The 20,507-nt window shown below is 41.6% G+C and overlaps 1 protein-coding gene across 8 annotated transcripts in view; it reads right to left on the reverse strand.

Moving 5' to 3' along the window:
* Positions 1-20,507, reverse strand: part of TSNARE1 (t-SNARE domain containing 1) — a 565,000-nt gene that overhangs the window by 317,890 nt on the left and 226,603 nt on the right. For all 8 annotated transcript variants that reach the window (XM_067558348.1, XM_067558341.1, XM_067558345.1 and 5 more), the window contains 2 exons: positions 12,101-12,175; positions 9,165-9,221 (listed from right to left, as the gene is read on the reverse strand). In XM_067558348.1, coding sequence (XP_067414449.1) covers positions 9,165-9,221; positions 12,101-12,175 — 132 coding nt within the window. The remainder of the gene's footprint in view (positions 1-9,164; positions 9,222-12,100; positions 12,176-20,507) is intronic.

A 20,507-nucleotide genomic window follows, 5' to 3' on the forward strand; every position in this document is an offset into this window, starting at 1 on the left:
CTTTAGCTTCCTCTTGCCTCTCCTCCATCGTCTGCTCGAATCCTGTTCAAAACTCAACTATAGTTTCTACCTGCATCTTCAAACCTCGGATCTTTTCTTCCATCAGCTCTATCAGCTGGCACATCATACAAACGAAGGATGTTTCATGTACCTGCTCCAGGACAACATATACGCTGCAGCTTCCACATCCAGTCATCTTCATTGTCTCTTCCATTCCTTGGGTCACTAGAACAGCTGTGTATGCAGCTGTCAGAGCCTTCCCTCCTAAGCTCCTGTCATGGAGAAAAAATAAAAACACCTGCGCGCACACACGCACCAAAAACAGAACACCACACATGCTCCTCCAGACCCCCTGCACAAACTCCCCTGTTTCCAGTTCTGTTTGCTGGCTCCTCTGCCATGGGCTGAGTGCTTAGCTGCCTTTCTAAGCCTCCTAAACAGGAAAGCCTCTCCCCCTATTCCAGAAAGCTCTGCCCCCAAACAGGGTTCTGCTGTGATCAAAGAGTCTGCTTCTCTCACAGCACAGTGCCTCCCACTGGCCCCTGTAAACTAAAAAAACAAAAAAATAAATAAGCAAGTACACAAAGAAACTCTCTCAAAAACTCACTCACTGCCCCAAGGAACAGGGGCTTGCCTCCCTTCTCCTCTAACAGATTTAAAAAAAATCTAAACATATAAGAGAGTCCACTTAGGAAGCCTTTGACTACAGATACGTTTCCATATCTCCAAAAGGAATACATTTTTGAAGCTGTACTTGGGACAGCTTTGTACTAACTCAAAATTTCCTTAACATTTGCCTTATACCGTCTACCTTCCATATGACAGTTAAAGGGTTGGAACGAAAACAAACAAAAAACAAACAATAAAATAAAGTGACATTAATTATGATAGTATTAATTCAGCCTGTTTAAATGAAACCCTGGACAGCTTTAGAGAGAATGTTTGGGTTGGGTAAAAGCACCGCTTTGTCCATCTGAAGAACTGAAAATGGAGGACTCACCATCAAAGTCTCTAGCTCATTCACTCACTGTCTCCTAATCAATATCATACTTAATCAGAGTGATACAAAATCTTCAATTATCTGATCAGGTGACTCCATTAGTTTAATCAAGTCTAGTTTCCGTTCCCAATGAAGAGTCATGAACCAGAAGAAAAGTATGAATGATTCAATTAACGTATTTCTTCATTATGGGGGTGGTTAACCATGGAATAACCTCCAACAAATGTACCAATTCCCATTATATTTGCTAGATAAGCTGCAGACAACACTGATTGCTTAAAATATACCAGCTAGTCCAAAACATTAGGAATTGGGGCTGACATCCGGATTAGCTATTTGTTAGATGATCACCGTACAAATCTGTTTAATTTATATGCAGAAAGCCTTCTTTTTGTCAGTCAGTGTGACTGTAAGAGGATGTTTTGTATTTCAGAAAAACACTCCATGTCTATTCCTAAAAGTGGGAGTTTGGATTCAGGATGAATATATCATTTTGACATAGCAAGCCTGCAAAAAAATTGGGATGAAAAGTACAATACACAGTAGTTACATCAAAAAAGTCATTGTGGACATCATTTATACTAACCAGTCACCATTTATTTTGATTGTAATCTCTTCAGGGACCTTTTGTTCTGTGTGTGTACAGCTCCAAGCACAATAAGGTCCTGGTCCATGACTGGGGCTATTAGGTGTTATGATAATACAAATAAATAGATAACACTAAATGGACAATAAATACCACAAAATTACCACAAATATGTCCTATTCTAAATTTAGGAAATAAGGACACAATCCAAAGCCCACTCAGGTCAGCAGGTTGACATGAACGGACATTTCATCAGATTCCAGCTGCAGAACTTCAAATACCATATAGTGGTTACTGTTTAGCAAATATTGTCCTTTAAATGGTGACCACGGTAGATGTATGATAAATATATATAAAGCCATATATATAAAAAGGGATGATTCTCCTTAAAGTTGAAGATTAAATCTTGATGCCCCAAATGAGAATTTTGTTGTATTCAGCAACATTATCGGTGATCACTCATGAACGAGTAAGATTGTCTACCAGCGATCACAGTAGTGGGTCTGCAGGTGGCTCCATAGCCCAATCCTAGATCCACAAGTCTTGTCACAATAAGGAGAGGTGTTTCCAGGAGGGATAGGCACAGTTTTGCTGCGGTGAATGTTCTGATGTTCTTTCCACCTGTTCCTCTTTTCCTCTTCTACCTGGCGATGAGCTGTTTCAAAGTGTTGAGATCCCTCAGACAGAGCCTTCCTCCATTTTGGGCGGTCCTGAGCGAGAGTCTCCCAAGGATTGATGTCAGTGTTGCATCTCTTCCTGTCTGCCTTCAAGGTGTCTTTGAAGTGCTTTCTTTGCCCTCCACAACTTTGCTGACCTTCTTTCAGCTGTGAGAAAAGGTTTATCTTGGGGAGGCGGGAGTCAGGCATGCAAATGTGACCTTTCCAGCAAAGTTAGCTTTGGATAATCATGGCTTCAATGCTGATAAAATTTGTTTCAGCCAAGATGCTGTTTGTTGATTCAGCAACAAAGAGGAATTTAAATATACACACACCTACATGCATACACATGCGTGAAAATGTACATGCATGCACACACAAAAGAATCAGAAGTCATTCTTCCTGCAAGGAGGAAGCACATTTAAAGCATAGATAAATTGGTGTGATTTGCAGAAATAAGCTCTTTAAATGTAAACAGAGATTTATTAGTCCTCTTATGTTTCTAAAGAAACATAATTTATTGACCCTTGAAGGGAAGGGTGAAGTAGTCATATGAAAAAACAAAAAAATAAAAACAATCTTTTGGCAACTGTTCTGTTCAATGGTAGTAATTATCTTCTTACCCTGAGTGGGAGGGAGAAAATAAAGAGAGTGGCAGTATACTATCAGAATTACAGTGATTTCATTTTCTAAAAATGTTTTTCTTTTTTTTTGGTCAGTTTGGATTTTGCCAATTTCTGGTAAAGTTCCACTTTACATTTTATTCCTTATTTGTAACCAAGTTGTACTTTTCCCTTCCAAACATTTTCAGGGATCGGTCAGGAAGTGTGCATGTTGAAGGGATCCATTATCAGTCCATTAATAAGTAAAACCAAGTTCATGACCATTTATAGTTACTGAAAACTCTGTGGGAACCTTGAGCAAAAGGGGGAGCCCTGAAGACAGTTCAGCCATACAGAATAGACTGGGGCTGCTGACATATTGACCCCTTCAAGATCAGGGAAGATGCTCAAGCTGGATCCGCCACAGTCCATTTCAGTATAGCTGATGGCATGGCAGGGTACTTGAGAGCCTTCAGTTTTAGTGCTCACTCCTCCTTTTCATCCAATACAGTTTGCACTTGTTTATCTTCAGGGCACACTGCAGGGCGCAGAGGCTGGACTAGATGACCTCCTGACATCCCTTCCAGCCCTGCATTTCTATGATGCTACGATTCAGGACTCCTCTTATAGTGGGGTGTTTGGAGAAGGAGATGTTTTGTGAGACACAATCATTAATAAGAACAAGATACTTTTCCTCAATTTTTCTTCACTACATGGTTTAGATGGTACAGCCATATTTCGTGGAGTTGCTGCTGGCTTTTGGTTTTTATATTTGATTGTGTGTTTATGTGCCCGTTAACGGAGTCTAGAACTTGTGATCAGTGTCTTCTGATAGATTAAAATTAGAGAGCCAAATAAACAAAACAGAACACTTCATTTAATATTAATTATGACAAATATCTTAAAACAAGTCTTCTGAAGTTTCACTTTGTGTCCTTTAAAGCACTGCCATCAGAGAGAGAATGCAAAGGAAATCAGTTACTTCTTAGGATTTAGGTTACTGAACATCTCACCAAGTCTGCCCATCACTGCAAGAGGAAGACTGTAGTGATACGCGTATATAGGAATCACCTCAGCTTTTAAAATCTGTTACAATTAATTGCAAATAATAATAATAATTAAAAAAAGAACCCTATTCTGCATTATGGCAGCATTCTGATGGAGATTTTACCTGCAGAAACATCAGGAAATTCACGACGTGGTTCCCAAAACAAGCACATATCAGCGCTCCTGTACATATGTTGCATTTTGTATTATTGCACAAGGTGGAAGCTTTAATGCCTCAATATATGCACAATGTAGTCGAGCTGCAGTTGCTGTGGGAACCATAATTCTGAATTTCCTGACTCCTGTGCGGGTGGGGGAGAGGGGGAATAAACCATAACACTCATTGCTTTAACACGAGCAAGTTTTATACATTTTTTTTTTTAATATATATTTTAAAGAGGAAGAAAACAAAAAGATCCTGGATGGATGATAGAAGCAAACATACTCACACAAGTTCAAACTTGATTTGAGCATGTACATCAGGGAACTGCACAAACAAGCACTCGTGAATCAGGTATCGCAGGCGTCCAAGCATGGCATATGCAAATCTGTGTATGCACGTAAGTATGTTTTGAAGGTGTGGGCCTGTCCGACAGGAATTTCCACATAGGGACATTTTAAAACCATTTCACATGCATTGAAGTAAAAAGTCACCAACTTCAACTGGCGAAGCGTAAAGTCTGAAGAAAAGAGACTTCCAGCTGAGACATACTTAGCCCACCACATAGACACTATCTTTGAACCACAACAGTCCCAATGTGTGTCTCAGCTGTGGTCACATACAAGCCAAACATCAAATCAGGACAAGCATGAGATCCAGCCACAAGATAGGGAACTCCACTAACTGGTGAGTCCACTCCAGTGACTGACTACTAGATGGCTAGCACAGTAGCAACATAAGAGCAGTGAAACAAGCAGGGCATTTATTTTTAAAATCTTCACTGTGTAATGCAAACTGGATTGTTCTGGTATCCATGATGCTAGCTCCTTCCTTTGAAATTCTATTCTGTCCTGATAACAACATTTTTCAACTTATTCATAAATCACTTGCCTGTGATTTTATCTTTGCTGGGTAAATATTTCACTGTCATCCCTCTGTGTGAAATCAACCATGATCGATCTGCTGTGGCAGATCTGTAGAGCCCTGCAAATCTGTGGATATCCACTTTATATCCATGGACCATGTCTGCGAAATGCAGATCGGATGTGGATACTAATTTTGTATCCACAAAGGGCTCTACAAATCCGGTCATCTTGAGCTCAACCAGGCGAGGTTCTGAGTACTCTCCAAAAATGGTTGATTCAGATTTTGAACAAAGGTTCAAAGCATTTCATCAATCCTCATGAAAAAATCAATGGCCTGGTTTTCAGAGGTGCTGTCTAGCTACTGCTCCTGTTAAGTTGACCGTGAGCTGTGGATGCTCAGCCCACCTGAGATTCAAACCAGTACACCCGGTAATGCCTCCAACAACAAAGCTTATCAAGTGGACAGTATCTTATGTTAGCTTCATTATTTCTCCTGACTGGAGCCAAAGAAATTACCCTACATCCATTTAGATCCTTAACCGCAGCTTTGAAAAATTATCTTCCTCACCCTTTAAAGCATGTATTTCATAGCGAAAGATAATGAAAGTTGTCTAATAAATGTTAGATCGCTACCGCAAAATTACTAGGGTTTTAGTGCATTAGTTTAGTTTAGTGGACTTTAGTGCGTTCAGGATTTAGCTTATAAGGAATATGCAGAGGAAGCAATTCTGATAAAATCTACCAGTTACCGATTTTGCTCTCTGTCACATACAAAAGCTAGTGTAGCCACACTGATGAAGTAGAACGTGGCCCAAGATGTCCAGTATTTCTATGGCTATACGCATAAGGCTAGATCCATAGCTGGTGTCAAGCAGCACTGAGGTCAGATTGGTCTCTCAATTTAAACCCCAGTTCAGGAAAGCATTCTTGATTTAAGAAGGACACTTAAACATATGTTTAGCTTCAAGCAGGTGCTTAAGTGCTTTCTGGATTTAGGGCTTTTGTTTGCCCCAAAGATATCACATTCATAACGAGCCAGACTGTATCCCCATTGAAATCAATGGCAGTTTGTACATTGGCTTTAACTGGATCAGAATTTGGCCAACTCAGATACAAATAATGCCATTTGTGACCATGACTGATCCCCACTTGCTGGGTATGGCAGTGTGTACCAATCCCGAACTGGAGAGGAGAAGGTTAACACATTGCTTTGGGCCCAAGAAGCCATGGCCCCCTCATCCTTATTGGGCATGCTCCCAGTGGAGGGAGCATTCAAAAGGGAGTAGCTCCGCTCAGTCTGTGCTGACTGAGGAGAGCAGTTGGGTGCAGCAGACTTCCGCCAGGAAGCCACAGGGACTCCAAGCCATTGGGGCCGAGCCTCCTTGCTGTTCTGCACGATCACGGGAGCGGAAGGGGACGACTTGCTGGTAGCACTGGAGGAACAGATGGAGACAAGGAAAAGGCAGAAAGCAACCCAGGGCACGTGCTTGGGTATATGGCGACCTGAGTGCTCTAATAGGGAACCTGGCTTTGAAGGGCCCTAGGTTGGAACCTGGTGGAGTAGGGGTCAGCCCGAGTTCTCCTACCCTCCTCACTCTCCCCATTCAGCGACACGGCCCCTAGGCAAAGCGGTGGGACTGCCATGGGACTGTTGCTGCTGGGCGATATGGCCGCTAGGCAAAGTGGCCCTTTGGATTGCTACCGCTAGGCGATAGAGCTCCTAGGCAAACCAGCGCCTTGGACTGTCACCGCTCGGTGATACTGCCGCTAGGCAAAGCGACCCCGGGGTCCCCTGCTGTTGGGGGTTATAACCCGGGACAACACCACTGGGTGGCACTGTTGACCCAGTCCACCCAAGAAGCAGCCCCTCACCCCCGACACTGGAGGAGTGGGGAAAATGAGACATCAGAGACCAATAAACACCTACATGAATAACGCAATTAAAGTACAAAGAGCCAATGGAACCATTTAACGAGACAGCTTTATCTGGGATAAAGAAATATACCAATACCTCAGCAAACTAATACCAACTAAGTTACAGCCAAGTCAGACACAGAATCTTCATTATTTGAACCCTGCTTATTAATATTACTTTCTGGCCCATGTCTTTGCCAAAAGCTGCAGGACCTTTGTTGACTCCCTCAGACTCGGCACAACAGTTCCTTAATAGAGATGATCATTTTTTATTTTTTTGTAATCAGCATGATTTTCCAAGGAAAAATGTTCTTTTCACAAAGCCAAAATTTTGTGTGGCAAAAATTAAGTTTTTGGGGGAAAAAATAGATTTTCAGTTGGGAAAAATCGAAATGAGGGCTGCCTGGCTAGAAGACTTGTCAAATTTCACTTTCTGTTTGTGAAACTGACAAAAGCTTTCCTGGACGGCAGCTGAGCCTGAGCACCCTGACTGTCTTCCTGCGTGCTTTACCCTCGGCTCAGGGAGCCAGAGAGGGAGAAAGACCACTAGATCTGCTTTCTTGATGCCTCCTCCTCTTCCTCCTCTCCCCTCACATGGGTCCAGGAATATAACCGTCAAGAACCTTCAAGGCAGGCAAGCTGGGAAGCTGAAAAATTCCATTTCAATTCTCCCAAAATGGATTTTTTTCTTGAAAATCCCTCCCATGAAAAAAATCATATTTTTATGTTGACATGATTTTTTTTTTTTTAATATGAAGTTTTTTTGCAGGAAGAGATTTCTGTTTTCCAGAGAGTTCTACTCTTTATTGATAAGCACCAGTGCTACCAGCACACTGAGGTGTTAAACATGGGCTGTATGGAGTTTAGGAAGCAAGCTGCTCCAAATAAGAACAATAACAATAATGAGGAAGGAAAATGTGAATTTACAGGCAAACTGGAATCTCTTTCCAAAATCCCTTCCAGAAAACTTTAAGGCACTTTTTTCAAACATAGACACTGAAGTGAGCAGTTAAGTTCGGTGCTCTGGTGTCCCAATATCAGTTCTAGGCACCTACGTGCTCTTCTGAATGCCACATTGTAGGATTTGAGGGCCATGTTCATTTCACATAACACAGGAACTAGGGGTCACCCAGTGAAATTAATAGGCAGCAGGTTTAAAACAAACAAATGGAGGTTCTTCTTCACACAACACACAGTCAACCTGTGGAACTCGTCGCCGGGGGAGGTTGTGAACGCCAAAACTATAAGTGGATTAAAAAAAGAACTAGGTAAGTTCCCGGAGAATAGGTCCATCAGTGGCTATTAGCCAGGATGCTCAGGGATGCTACACCATGCTCCAAGTGTTCCTAGTCTGTTTTCCAGAAGCTGGGAGTAGACAACAAGGCATGAATCAGTCGATTATTGCCTGTTCTGTTCATTCCCTTTGAAGCAGCGGGCACCGGCAACTGTCAAAAGACAGGACACTGGACTAGATGGACCATTGGTCTGACCTAGCATGGTCATTCTTATGTTCTGGGGGTAGCTCTACTAAAGCCATTCGAGTTGCACTTCGGATGGATTTTGCTCTGAGCAGCTAAGTCCCTTTATAGGATTGGCTGGTGATTAGTTATGTTTTGGATAGATTATGTTTGGTAATTATCAATGGTCCCAGAGCCTGGCAGAGGCACTTTTAGTGCATGTGTATAAATGCAAAGGAGAAAGTAAAACACATAAATAGTGTAGAGTAGGGGTATGTCTATACTGCAGTACAAAACCTGTGGCACCAAGTGTCAGAAGCCGAATCAGATGTCTCGGGGTCAAGGGGCTAGGGCTGCAGGGCTAAAAACCCCAGTTTTACAGCCCAAGCCCCGCAAACCCGAGCCAGCTGACCCAGGCCTGCTGCAGGTCTTTTACTGCAGTGTAGACATTCCCAAGGTGACCATGCCTTAAAATTGAGGTCTGAGATACAGTATCAGGAAAATTCCCTACTGGTAAAATCAGTTAGACTGTGAAAAAAATCTGCTGGAGAAGTGAGGAAAAGCCCGTGTCTAGTGACATTTCAGAATGGACAACACAGTAGAACACACAGAGCAGAACAGTTCTGTATTAGCAAGGGACTGAACAAGATAATTCAACATCTCTGACTTTTTGGGATTCTGTGATCATTGCCATCTGCCAAGGGTGACACATGCTACTGAATTATATAGAATTTTAAAAGGAGGAACAACCCCATTGATTTGAATGGAGCTACTCATGGAGTCAGATGCTACTCTACATCTGTAAGGGGATTAGAGATTAGCACCTTTATTAACACTTCATTTATTGTACTTTAAAGTTCAAACACACATACCTACCTGTTTGCTGCTTCTCTGCCCCGTAGGAAGCAAAGCTTTGGACTTCTCTGCTATTTTCTGCCAAAGAAGAAAAAAAGGGATTAGAGTGCAGGGATCAATGGTCAAACATTGGTGGGAAAAAAAATCACATTGCATTCTTTTTCATTCACGTTACATTTAAAAAAATAAAATAAAATAAACTTGTAGTTTAGCAGTAGAAAAACTGTCTTGAAGAAGTAGGTCTTTCAGGAATGAAGTCATTCAAACTTCAAGCATGACAAAGTTATCAAAACCAAAACATGCACTTAAGAAATGACAGCAAGGATGTGGGTAAGTAGCAAATTGCCAGTCAGTTTAGTTTCCTGATGCATCTGGGCATTCACAAAATGTAATGACTAATTTTGACACTTTGGGAGTTATTAAAAAAAAAAAAGTCACATGCACAGCTTAGAGGGAGTGCGCTGATGACCATGTATCTAACAGCAAACAAACCCGTTACACAGATATGTTTGACTTCTGATTTAACAAGACAGTGCCATCTAATTTAGACTTTGTTTTTAAAAATTGTTATAGCCTTTAAAGCGTGTATATGTAATAGAAATGTCACTGTATTATTTCTACTCATGTCTCTCTTTTTACAACCTTTCCTCCTCTGTTTCAAAACCTTTCTCCTGTATGGCTCTAATACAGGAGAAACAGTAAGTAAGTGAATCTTAGCAGCCTACTCACTGTGTAAATGGTGAAATGTAAATGAGGTTTTTTTGAAAAAAAAAAAATCTTTCAACTTCAATGATATAAGGTGTTAGCAACAAAGGCCCCAATTCAGCTAAGGGCTTAAGCACATGCTTGACGTGTCAATGAGTCTTAAGCATATTCTTGCAACTAAACACATCAAAAGCACCTTGCTAAATAGGGGTGGGACAGTCCACATTTAAAATTAAGTTCAGATTTAAATGGTAAACCAAGGCCAAAGACAGAACTATTTTGTTATTTATATATCTGACTTTTAGCCTCATGGTATCGCTTTGGTATCCATCAGAAATATAACTGTTTTTGCATGTGTTTAATAAATGATCAGATGTAATTTTTAATTAGCAAAATCAAGTCCTTGGAAAACCCTCTCTCCAAAAGCATTGCAGATGTTGTGGGAGTATGAAAGTAACAGAGAGCTGTTCACAGCGCTGTTGTACCGTGTTGGTCCTAGGATATTAGAGATACAAGGTGAGTGAGATATTATTTTTTACTGGACCAAGTTCTGTTGGTGAAAGAGACAAGCTTTCGAGCTACACAGAGATCTCCTTCAAGTCTAGAGCTCTGTGTGGTTTGAAAGCTTGTCTCTTTCATCAACGGAAGTTGGTCCAATAAAAGATATCACCTCACCCACTTTGTCTCTGCAGTAATACAGGGTGTAAGTTGAGCATCCTATTAGATCCTCCCAGAAAGTGTCTTGTGTGTAACTCTTAGTGCTGGAGTATGTGCTTCAGATATTCTATTTGCACACAATCCTCCTTTTCCTAACTTTAGACACAAGTGCATGGAACTCCCATTGAAGAAGGGTAAGTAAGAAGCTTAAGTCTGGCCAGGCTGCGCTGGAGCAGGAGTTGCAGCATGCAGGTGGAAGTCTCATTGAACAGGGCTGGCTGGGACTTTTCCGACAAAATGGCTTTTTGCTGGAAATTGCCGATCGGTTGAAATTGAAACGGTTTGCGGAAACGTTTTGGTTTTGACGACCTACTGCCGAAACGCAGACTGGGTTCCATTGAAACCCTGCCTACCAGCTCACCTAGCGGGAATGCTGGGGAGCCAAGGCTTCCAGAGTCCGGCCCTCCAGGGCAACCCTGACACGTGGATCAGGGACACCTGACTCCAGCAGGAGCTCCCAGGTATGTCTACACTGCCCGTAGACGCGTGCCTCCCAGCTTGGGTCCAGAGACTTGGGCTAGCAGGGCCCATACTAGTGCTCTAAAAACAGCTGCGCAGTCATGGCTTGGGATCAGGCTCTGAAGCCCATCCTTCCTCCCTAGGCTTCAGAGCCCAAGCTTCAGTCCGAGCTGCAACTTCAAAGTGCCGTCTCTAGAGCTATTTTTAGAACACAAGTGCGAGTCCCGCCAATCCGAGTCTGTCGACCCAGGCCGTGAGGCTCACTCCTCAAGGTCTTGGCTTCCAACTGTGCTGCAGAGAGCCTGGAAGCCTGGGTGTCCTCAACTCTCAGGCAGTCTGCATTGTGGGGCTGCCCCAAAGCCAGGGATCCTGAAAGCCCAGGGAGTCCCCTGGAGTCAGGGGCAGGTGGCTGCTCTGTTTCAGAATAATGAAATGGAAACATCTCATTTTTTCATAAACAGGAAAAATTCCAAATTTTCTTTCCACAGGAAATTTCAAAATGTCTAGTCTTCATTCTGGTTTGAAATTAAAACTTTTTCGAAAATATCAAAATTCCCCGTGGAACGGAAATGTACCGTTTCAACCAGCGGTATCATGAGGCTGTCATACGTGAAATCGACAAGAAGAGAGAGGACAGGATTGGGGATGAAGATTGTGAGTCATCAGCATACAGATGACTGATGACACCTTGCAAATGGAGAGGGTCTCCCAGGGGTTAGGCAGGGAGGGGAAAGAGGAGGAGAGGGTTTGCTTTTGTTTGTTTTATTTCAGTTTGAGCTGTAGCAGCATTTTCTATTCAGCTGTGATGTCATCACAGTACTACAGCTGCCTCTGACGGTCAGCCATGGATGGAGCCAGTTTATCAGTACATTATTTTACATGTTTCTATTTCAATTAATATTTTCAGTATTTCCATACACTGTTTGGGCCACAAAACCACAGTCAGACTATCTTGCAGTAATCATGGTATAAGACAAAAAAGACAAGAGACACCCTGCTGACCAGTTCATGCCCTTGAGCAACATATTCCCAATCCACAAATCACAAAGTGAAATGGAGTGTCAGAGTCCTATTACCTTTTGCACAGCTCCGTATCGCTGGATGGCATCAGACAGCTGGTTATTCAACCTGTCCAGTTGAAGTCGCTCTTGCTGTATGGAAAAGACAAAAGTATAGTAAAAAGACAAATATTACTAACAAGTAAAATAGCTGACAATTCAGCAGAAAGAGATAGTGTATGACCTTGAGCCGTGATCCTGCAAGATCTCCTAAGCTAAGCAGCATTAGGTCTGCTCAGTATTTGAACAGTATCTGATTTACCAGGAACACCAAGGTGCTACAAAAAGTTATTTGGTTAGGGAGCAAGGGGATGATTTACCCTTTGGGCTCTCCATGTACTCTCCAATTTATATACCAAACAGGTCTGATTTTGCTTAGTTTATATAATCTATCACTTCGGAGGGAAGAGCCGGACACTACAGTTGGATACACAAAACTAGACCGTACAAAATACCAGAGAAAATACAGTAGGAGACAATCCTAGACAATGTGCCTTCTAGAGTATTTTATGAACTATTCAATCAAGAGGCTATGATGCTCATCCATACGGTATCTGGATTACATGAACCAAAAGGCCTTTTGCACGTCTAATTTCTACAGGCCAAATCCCGAAGCTCCTAGATTTCACTCTGACATTACTAAGACCTAGTCTAAACAATAAGCTTTTGCTGGTAATAAAGTCACCTATGGGTGTGATTTTTATGACATTTTTATATCACCAAAAGCCTAATGCAGACACAGTTGTACCAAGAAAAAAAAAAGTAATTTTGCTAGTATAGCTTATTTCACTCAGGAAAGTGGTATAATATGCAAAGGACAAATACTTTTTTGCCAATATAAGCTGTTCAGTTATACTACTAAACCCTTCCTAGTGTAGATCTGGCTTAAGACAAATTCCCATTGGCTTCAGTGGTAGTTTTACTTCAGGGAAAATGAGAGTGAAGACTTCAGATTTTGTCCATATGTTTTCACAGAAGGTCTCTCAGATATCATGAAATTTATTATAGGGCTGGTCAAATCATATCTGGAGAATATATTAGTGGATGAATTTCATCAGTATTCATGGAGTATTATATTCAGCAAATACTTTTTGCAGCATTCGATCAGCAATATTATTCAGTGAATATATAATGTGATGAAGATCAGTGCTATTTGTCAAAAAACAGAAAAATGCCTATTCGCTATTCAACCAGATCTAATTGATATGAATTATAATGGCACACTGATGATATAATAAAAAATCATTGAAAATATGAAAGCTTTATTCTTATTAAAAATCCCCATATTCTGTTCTGAGAATTTAGATTGCAAAAAAATTTAGGCTATGGACACCACTCTGTATTCATTATACAACAAACACACAATATGGTGCAATTTCTTAGGTATATTTAAAACTAAAAGCAAACATATTACAGCATGATGCTCCAGACACCACATTTTAATTAATGCATTTATTTAACGACAACACATCTAAAGAAGAGGTGTCATCAAGGGAACAGAATGTTGTAGCATGATCTCCCGCAGCTTCTTTCTAAATGCCAAGCCAGACCCAAAATGTCTTTAATGCAGAGGACACTGATTCTGGGAGAATGTCGCATGGAAATGTCGCATCATTTGGATGATGACAAATGACTGATCTGATCGTTTTGTCTGATGGATTACTCTGTACTCAGAAGGTATGTGCTCACTATGTCATTAATAATCATCGTTCTGATTGGCTTAGGGACAAGAGAGTTCTAATCAGAGGCCAGCTTGTTTATAAATTTACTGATATGCTGGGAAGCAGGGCATCCTCAGTAAGAGGCTGTCCTCTCTGGAATTCACTTTTCTGGGACATAAGCCCGAGTTGAAACCTAACCACATTTATGAGAAGATACAAGATGGAATTCTTTGCTCAGACCTTTCTACTAGCTGCCATTCTGGAATTTCTTATTTTGCCATGTTTCCCTCACTTTAAAGTCTGGGGTCACCGAATACCCGTTCCATTATATGGGAACATTGCCTTTCATATTTATATCTTGTAAAGGACAATTAGTACAGTGATTACAATACTTGTAATAATACAGAAATAATACTAATAAAACAGTGCCATTAACAATAATAAAATTATTATTATTATTATTATACTTTTCTTGTAGGAATAAACTGATGTCTGATTTTATTTCTAAACCTTCTTCAGCAAATAATGGTGGGCCACACTCCATTCTGTTGAACTAACATAGCTTCTCCCATAACTTATATTAAATATACTCTAAGCAGCATTGAGAGACTTAGTAATGAATATTATAACAGTTGTTAACAATGTGTACCTTATTTTTATCACACACCGAGCCCGACAAAAGCAAAGATAGTCTTTGCTCACCATGCTATCTAGAACGATCAAAGTTCTCTCCCTGATTCCTGGGTTCAGTGGCTGAAATTAAAATATCTAGTAATTAAAATCTATTTTCCTGTAGCAATATTGTTCAAGAGCTGCTTTAGCAAATGGATTTGGGTAGCCCCTCCCTTAGATGTTAGTTATTTGAGGATAATTGGAAAAAAGAGTGCTTGGTGATGGACATCTCAGAATGACCATAGAATCATAGGGATGGAAGGGACCTCGAGAGGTCATCTAGTCCAGTCCCCTGGCAAGACTAAGTAATATCTAGACCATCCCTGACAAGTGTTTATCTAACCTGCTCTTAAAAATCTCCAATGATGGAGATTCCACAGCCTCCTTAATGAATGAAGTTACAAACACACTATTCCCCTGCTCCTGAATGAGAATGTTGCGACCATCATCAATGAGGTTTAGCAGAATATTACAATTAGCAAGAGGAACTGGATGAAAAGCAAAGCCACCACCAACCATGGTTTTGGGCCCCAGAACACTGAGTGTGTGTCTCGCACAATTAATTCCAGTTCCCAGGTTGTTTAATCTCCTCCTGGTAACTGCTCAGACCAAAATCCATCCAAACCCAGCCCTGCACCCATTGAAGTCAATAAGAATTTCATCACTGACTTCAGTGGAAGCAGGAGGACTTAAAATTAGGATTTCAGTAAAAAAGGAGGGTTCAGCCTGCAGTGCTCCTCCAAATAACACACTAAAATATTCTACAGGAATCGTCCAATGGGGCTGTAGCATTATTGTTCTAAGATGGAAGGTTTGGGACCAATACTGTGGTATTTTTTAATCAGCATGTGTGTTGGATCATCTTCCAGAAAACATCAGGGGTTTAAGAAAGTCCTTGGAACCCTTAGAGCTTGCATCTACAGTGTATTACAAATACTGCTAAAAAATCTAGGAACTCGACAGCATGTTTTAGCATTTCAAACGCTGCTGAAGAATAGAAAGATATATTTTATAAGGAATGGGAGATACATCATTAAATTATTAAAAATCACTAAATAACAGTAATACCGCTGGCTCTTACAGATTTCAAAGCACTTTACAAAACAGTATGATCCCCATTTTACAGATCAAACACCATCACTTTTGAGGGTGCTTTACAAACATGGATTAAGACATGATCTCTGCCCTAAAGAACTTATCTAATGGGACCACTCAAACCTAACACTACCCCAAAAGAAACTCCGGAACCCTAGCCTTCTGTGTGAGCCCTTTAATAATGGTTTAGAGATAGCCCCAGCATGGTGGTGTGTCCAACTAGACCAGCATCCTGCCTCCTCTCACACTGGATCCAATCAGTGGTCTATCTACACCGATACCTTTGTTCCTGATATATTATGTATTCATCCAGGTGAAGCTACTGCCTCCAGCAATTTGAATCAATATGTGATCCTTCAAAGGAAGGCAGGAAAAAACCCATAATGCACTTAGCTGATGGCACATCGCTGTTGGAAAAGAAAAACTTTTTGTGCAAAGTACTACACAGAAAAAATGGATCAGAAGGGACTGACTATAAAGCTTTAAATCAATGGAAGGTTTCTCATGCTATGAGAAACTTTACAAGAGGAAAGCTTTGGAACACTATCCACAGATTCCCCCAGAGTGACTTCGAGACCCAGCAACCAATCCATATCAGAGCTATTGGTTTTATATAAGTGAGAAAGGCTACAGGTTTTACATCAAAATTTGTAGGTTTAATTATTTAAGCTACACACTGTTACAAAGCAAGAGCAAAAAAAGATTTGTTAAATTAATTGACCAGGGAGAGGAAAAGTTATTATGTGATGCCAACACAGAGTTGCGAGTTTATTTCTCCTCTTAGCATAAACATTTGCATCTCTTTTCCTTTCTGCTCTTAAATATACTTATTTTAATTTAAAAACTTTCCAGCCATTACAGTGAAACCTGTTCTGATCATAGTCTCCCCTGCTGGACTCCACCTGGGCTCCAAGGGCTGATAATGACATTCAAGCATAAGGCACTATGATTATTTTTCAGCTGGCCTTATTTGACTTCCCTCTGGACCCAATTTGTATCGCACAAAATAATGTGGGGATCTGCACAGAATGGCCAGGCCATCACATCTCTATAGTCTGTGAGGCATCTTTTGTTTTTTTCTAACCAGCTTTGATCTGACCATCCAAACCGCCCCCCAGCTCATTCTCTCTCTGACGAACGCTACCACAGCCCTGCCTAGAGTATCCATTTGCCACTACCTCCTCTTCCTAACCACTCAATACAGGCAGGCAATGGTAAGAAGCAATGTTTGTGCTCCTTCCTAAAGCAACATGGAGTTTTATATTAACACAGCTTCAGACCCTTAGTGACTATTTGGACAAAGCCTGATTTGGGCAGTTCAACTAATACTTGTTCCTGGTGGAGGGACGTTGGGAACTGTGTCTAGGAAAGGAGGAAACCTGGAATTCTGGGGAACATCAGGGAGGGAGGGAGGAGATGCAGGGACAGTTTGGGGAAGCATCAGTCATGGACGCCACGGAAAGGTGGGAGATGAGATCATGGGGCACCTCAAGCAGAAGCAGCTCTGGGGGGTGGGGAGGGAGCAGAAGGAGCCTGGGTAGTTCAAGAAATGTTAGGTAATGAAAACTACAGGAGGGGTAGGTGTGAGGAGAGTGCAGATTGCTGAGAGAGCACCAGGAGAATGTCCAGTAGGGAGGAAATATGGCTCGTGGACCCATGCTCCAGTAGTGAGGGTACAGGACTGGAAGTTGAGAGACAGGGATTATATTCTTGCTTTAGTTACTGAATGACTGTGTTACCTGGGGCCTATTACTTAATCCGCACTCTAGTTGATTCTGTTCTCCAAGATAAGCAACAAAGGTGCATAAGCAAACTAAGCAGTCATGGGGTAAGAGGGAAGGTGCTTTTATGGATCATTAACTGGTTAAAAGATAGGAAACAAAGGTGAGGAATAAATGGTCAGTTTTCACAATGGAGACAGGTAAATGGTGGGGTCCCCGAAGGATCTAGACTGGGACCATGGCTGTTCAACATATTCATAAATGATCTGGAAAAGTGAGTGAATAGTGAGGTGGCAAAATTTGAAGACGATACAAAATTATTCAAGTTAGTTAAATCCAAAACAGAGTGCGAAGAGTTACAAAGGGATCTCACAAAACTGGGTGACTGGACAACAAAATGGCAGAAGAAATTCAATGTTGATAAGCACAAAGGAATGCATATTGGAAAATATAATATCATGTATACCTAAAAATGATGGGGTCTAAATCAGCTGTTACCACTCAAGAAAGAGATCTCGGAGTCACTGTGGATAGTTCTCTGAGAAGACCCGCTCCGTGTAGAGCGGCAGGCAAAAAAGCTAACAGAATGTTAGAAACCATTAGCACAGGGATAGATAATAAAGAGAAAATGTTATAATGCCACTATATAAATCCAAGGCATGTCCACATTTGAATAATACATGCAGTTCTGGTCACCCCATCTCAAAAAAAGATATATAAGAATTGGATAAGGTAAAGAGAAGGGCAACAAAAATGATTAGGGATATGTAAAAGCTTCCGTATAAGGAGAAATTAAAAAGACTGGGATTGTTCATCTTAGAAAAGAGACGATTAAGGAGAGATATGATTGAGGGCCTATAAAATCATGAATGATATGGAGACAGTGAATAAGGAAGTGTTATTTATCCCTTTACATAACACAAGAACTAGAGTCACCTGATGAAATTCATAGGCAGCAGGTTTAAAACAAACAAACAAACAAAAGGAAATACTACTCAACACAACACATAATCAATCTGTGGAACTCACTGCCAACAGATGTTGTGAAGGCCAAAAGCATAAATGGGTTAAAAAAGAATTAGGTAAGTTCATATAGGATAGGTCCATCAATGGCTAATAGCAAGATGGTCAGGGACGCAACTCCATGATCTCGTGTCCCTAAACCTCCAACTGCCGGAATCATCTGGTACTGGCCACTGTCAGAGACAAGATACTAGGTAGATGGACCATTGACCTGACCTATTACAGCCGTTCTTATAAAATCATAGAATATTAGGGATGGATGTTCATAGGACCACAAAGCAAGCCCTACCTTCTTCCCTAATGTGAATGCAATGGACCAAATTCAGCAGTGACATAAATGAGGATAAGTTACACATTAGAAACAAGTTTGTCAGGAAATGGGTGTAAGCGGCAAATTATTAGAACTTTCTGGACATCCAGTGGGGGTGTAACTCAAACCGATTTGGGGGAGCCAGTGGGAGATGCACCTGGTTATGTTAGGGGCTGAATATGTCCCTGCAAGAATTGGGGCTGGCAAGACATAAATTAAAATATAGTGAGGACCTGCTTTAACTTACAAAGTGAGTATTTGAACCCTCCTTCTCCCACATCCTGGGAGAGTTAAACTAACTGGGCCACTGGATATAAGGTGACTTCTAGCAGAAACTTTTGTGAGGGTTTCAGCAGGCTCTGATTTTCCCATCTCTGCCTCTCAGCATGTACGTTGCATGTATTTTGCACTCAGTGAATGCCACATCATGCAAGTGTCACTACTTTGCCACTTACATCCACATTCACCTGTTATCAGACTCACCTGTACCCAGGTGTAATGTGTGTAATTTACTCCTCTACTGACATCACCACTGATTAGTGTCTGGAAATTTCTATGGGACCTTCACCCACTTACTCCAGTTGGCATGTGGGCTGTTTAGTTTTAAACATGGTATAGGAAAGAGCTGGGATTTCACTATGTGGCTGAAGATTTCTAAGGCCTGGTCTACACTAGAGAGTTTTGTCGACCAAAGTCAGCTTTTGTTGACAAAACAGTGCTGGTGTACACACTGCAATCAGCTCCCCGCCAATGCAACTGATGATTTTTTTCACAAAATAAAACCACTTTGACGAGACGTATAGAGTTTTTTAGCGACTAAGCGTCTGTGAAGTCCCAGCTCCGCTCTAGCCAAAGGAACTATGATACCTATGACCAGATTTCTCAAGACATGACAGAGAAGGGCTATGAATGGGACACGTGCTGCGTGAAAATCAAGGAGCTGCAGCAGAGCTACCAGGCGCCCAGGGAGAAAAATTGTCATTCTGGTAAAGAGCCAAAGAGTTGCCACTTCCATAAGGAGCTGGAAGCCATCCTCAGTGGCGACTGCCCTCCACCGCCAGGACCCCCATGGATACCTTCGCAGTCCTGGGGCCAGCAACACCGGAATCAACCCTGATAAGAAGTAATTGACGAGGATGTGGAGTTGGAGGATGAACCAGAGCCAGGGACCGACTCGTTTGGTGATGTGGGGAGTCAGGAGCTCTTCTCGACCCTGGAAGGTTGCAGCCAGTCCCAGCCCTACAGCTTTGGCATGCCGGATGCAGGACAAGGGTGCTCAGGTAAGGGTTTTTTTTAACTGGATGCTACTTGTGTACGTGAGGTAAAACTGTCCTTTGGTGTTTTGCATTATAAAGATGGTTGAAGAGAGAGATTATTAGATTATGCACTACACAAGATGCATTTGCATATGCTTCCCATCCCTCTCTTCAGATAGGCAGTGTGGCGGAGAACTGTGTTAATGCACTCCGAGATTTCGTGGGAATCGTCCAAAGAGATCTCAAGAAAACTTTCCTGGAGGTATTCACAAATCCACTGCCGAAGATTCCTTGGCAGAGCAGCTTTATTACTTCCACCATTGAAGGAAACTTTGCCACACCATTCAGCAATAACTTGTGCAGGGACCAAAGTGGCACATAGGTGAGCAGCATATGGACCTGCTTTGAAGGTGCTTGCATGCAGGAGATGCACCCCAGCATCCCTGCTTACTCTGAAGAGTGAGATATTGGCTTTTAAGGCCCCTGCCTGCAGAAAATGGTGGCACAATTTACAATTTTGTCCCTCTCAACCTAAATCAAAACCTTAAATGACCTTTCACCCATAACCTCTTCTCCAGGTTAACAGCACCCTCCAATCCCTTGGGAAAAACTCACCATGCCCTGCTTCACCATGGAGCTGTGCATGTGCCAGGGGACAGTGAGAGATAGGTATATTTATTGGCAATG

This window comes from Emydura macquarii, unplaced genomic scaffold, assembly GCF_026122565.2.
Source record: "Emydura macquarii macquarii isolate MOO-44397 ecotype Brisbane River unplaced genomic scaffold, CSIRO-AGI_Emac_v2 contig_1947, whole genome shotgun sequence".
In the NCBI taxonomy this organism is placed as follows: Eukaryota; Metazoa; Chordata; order Testudines; family Chelidae; genus Emydura; species Emydura macquarii.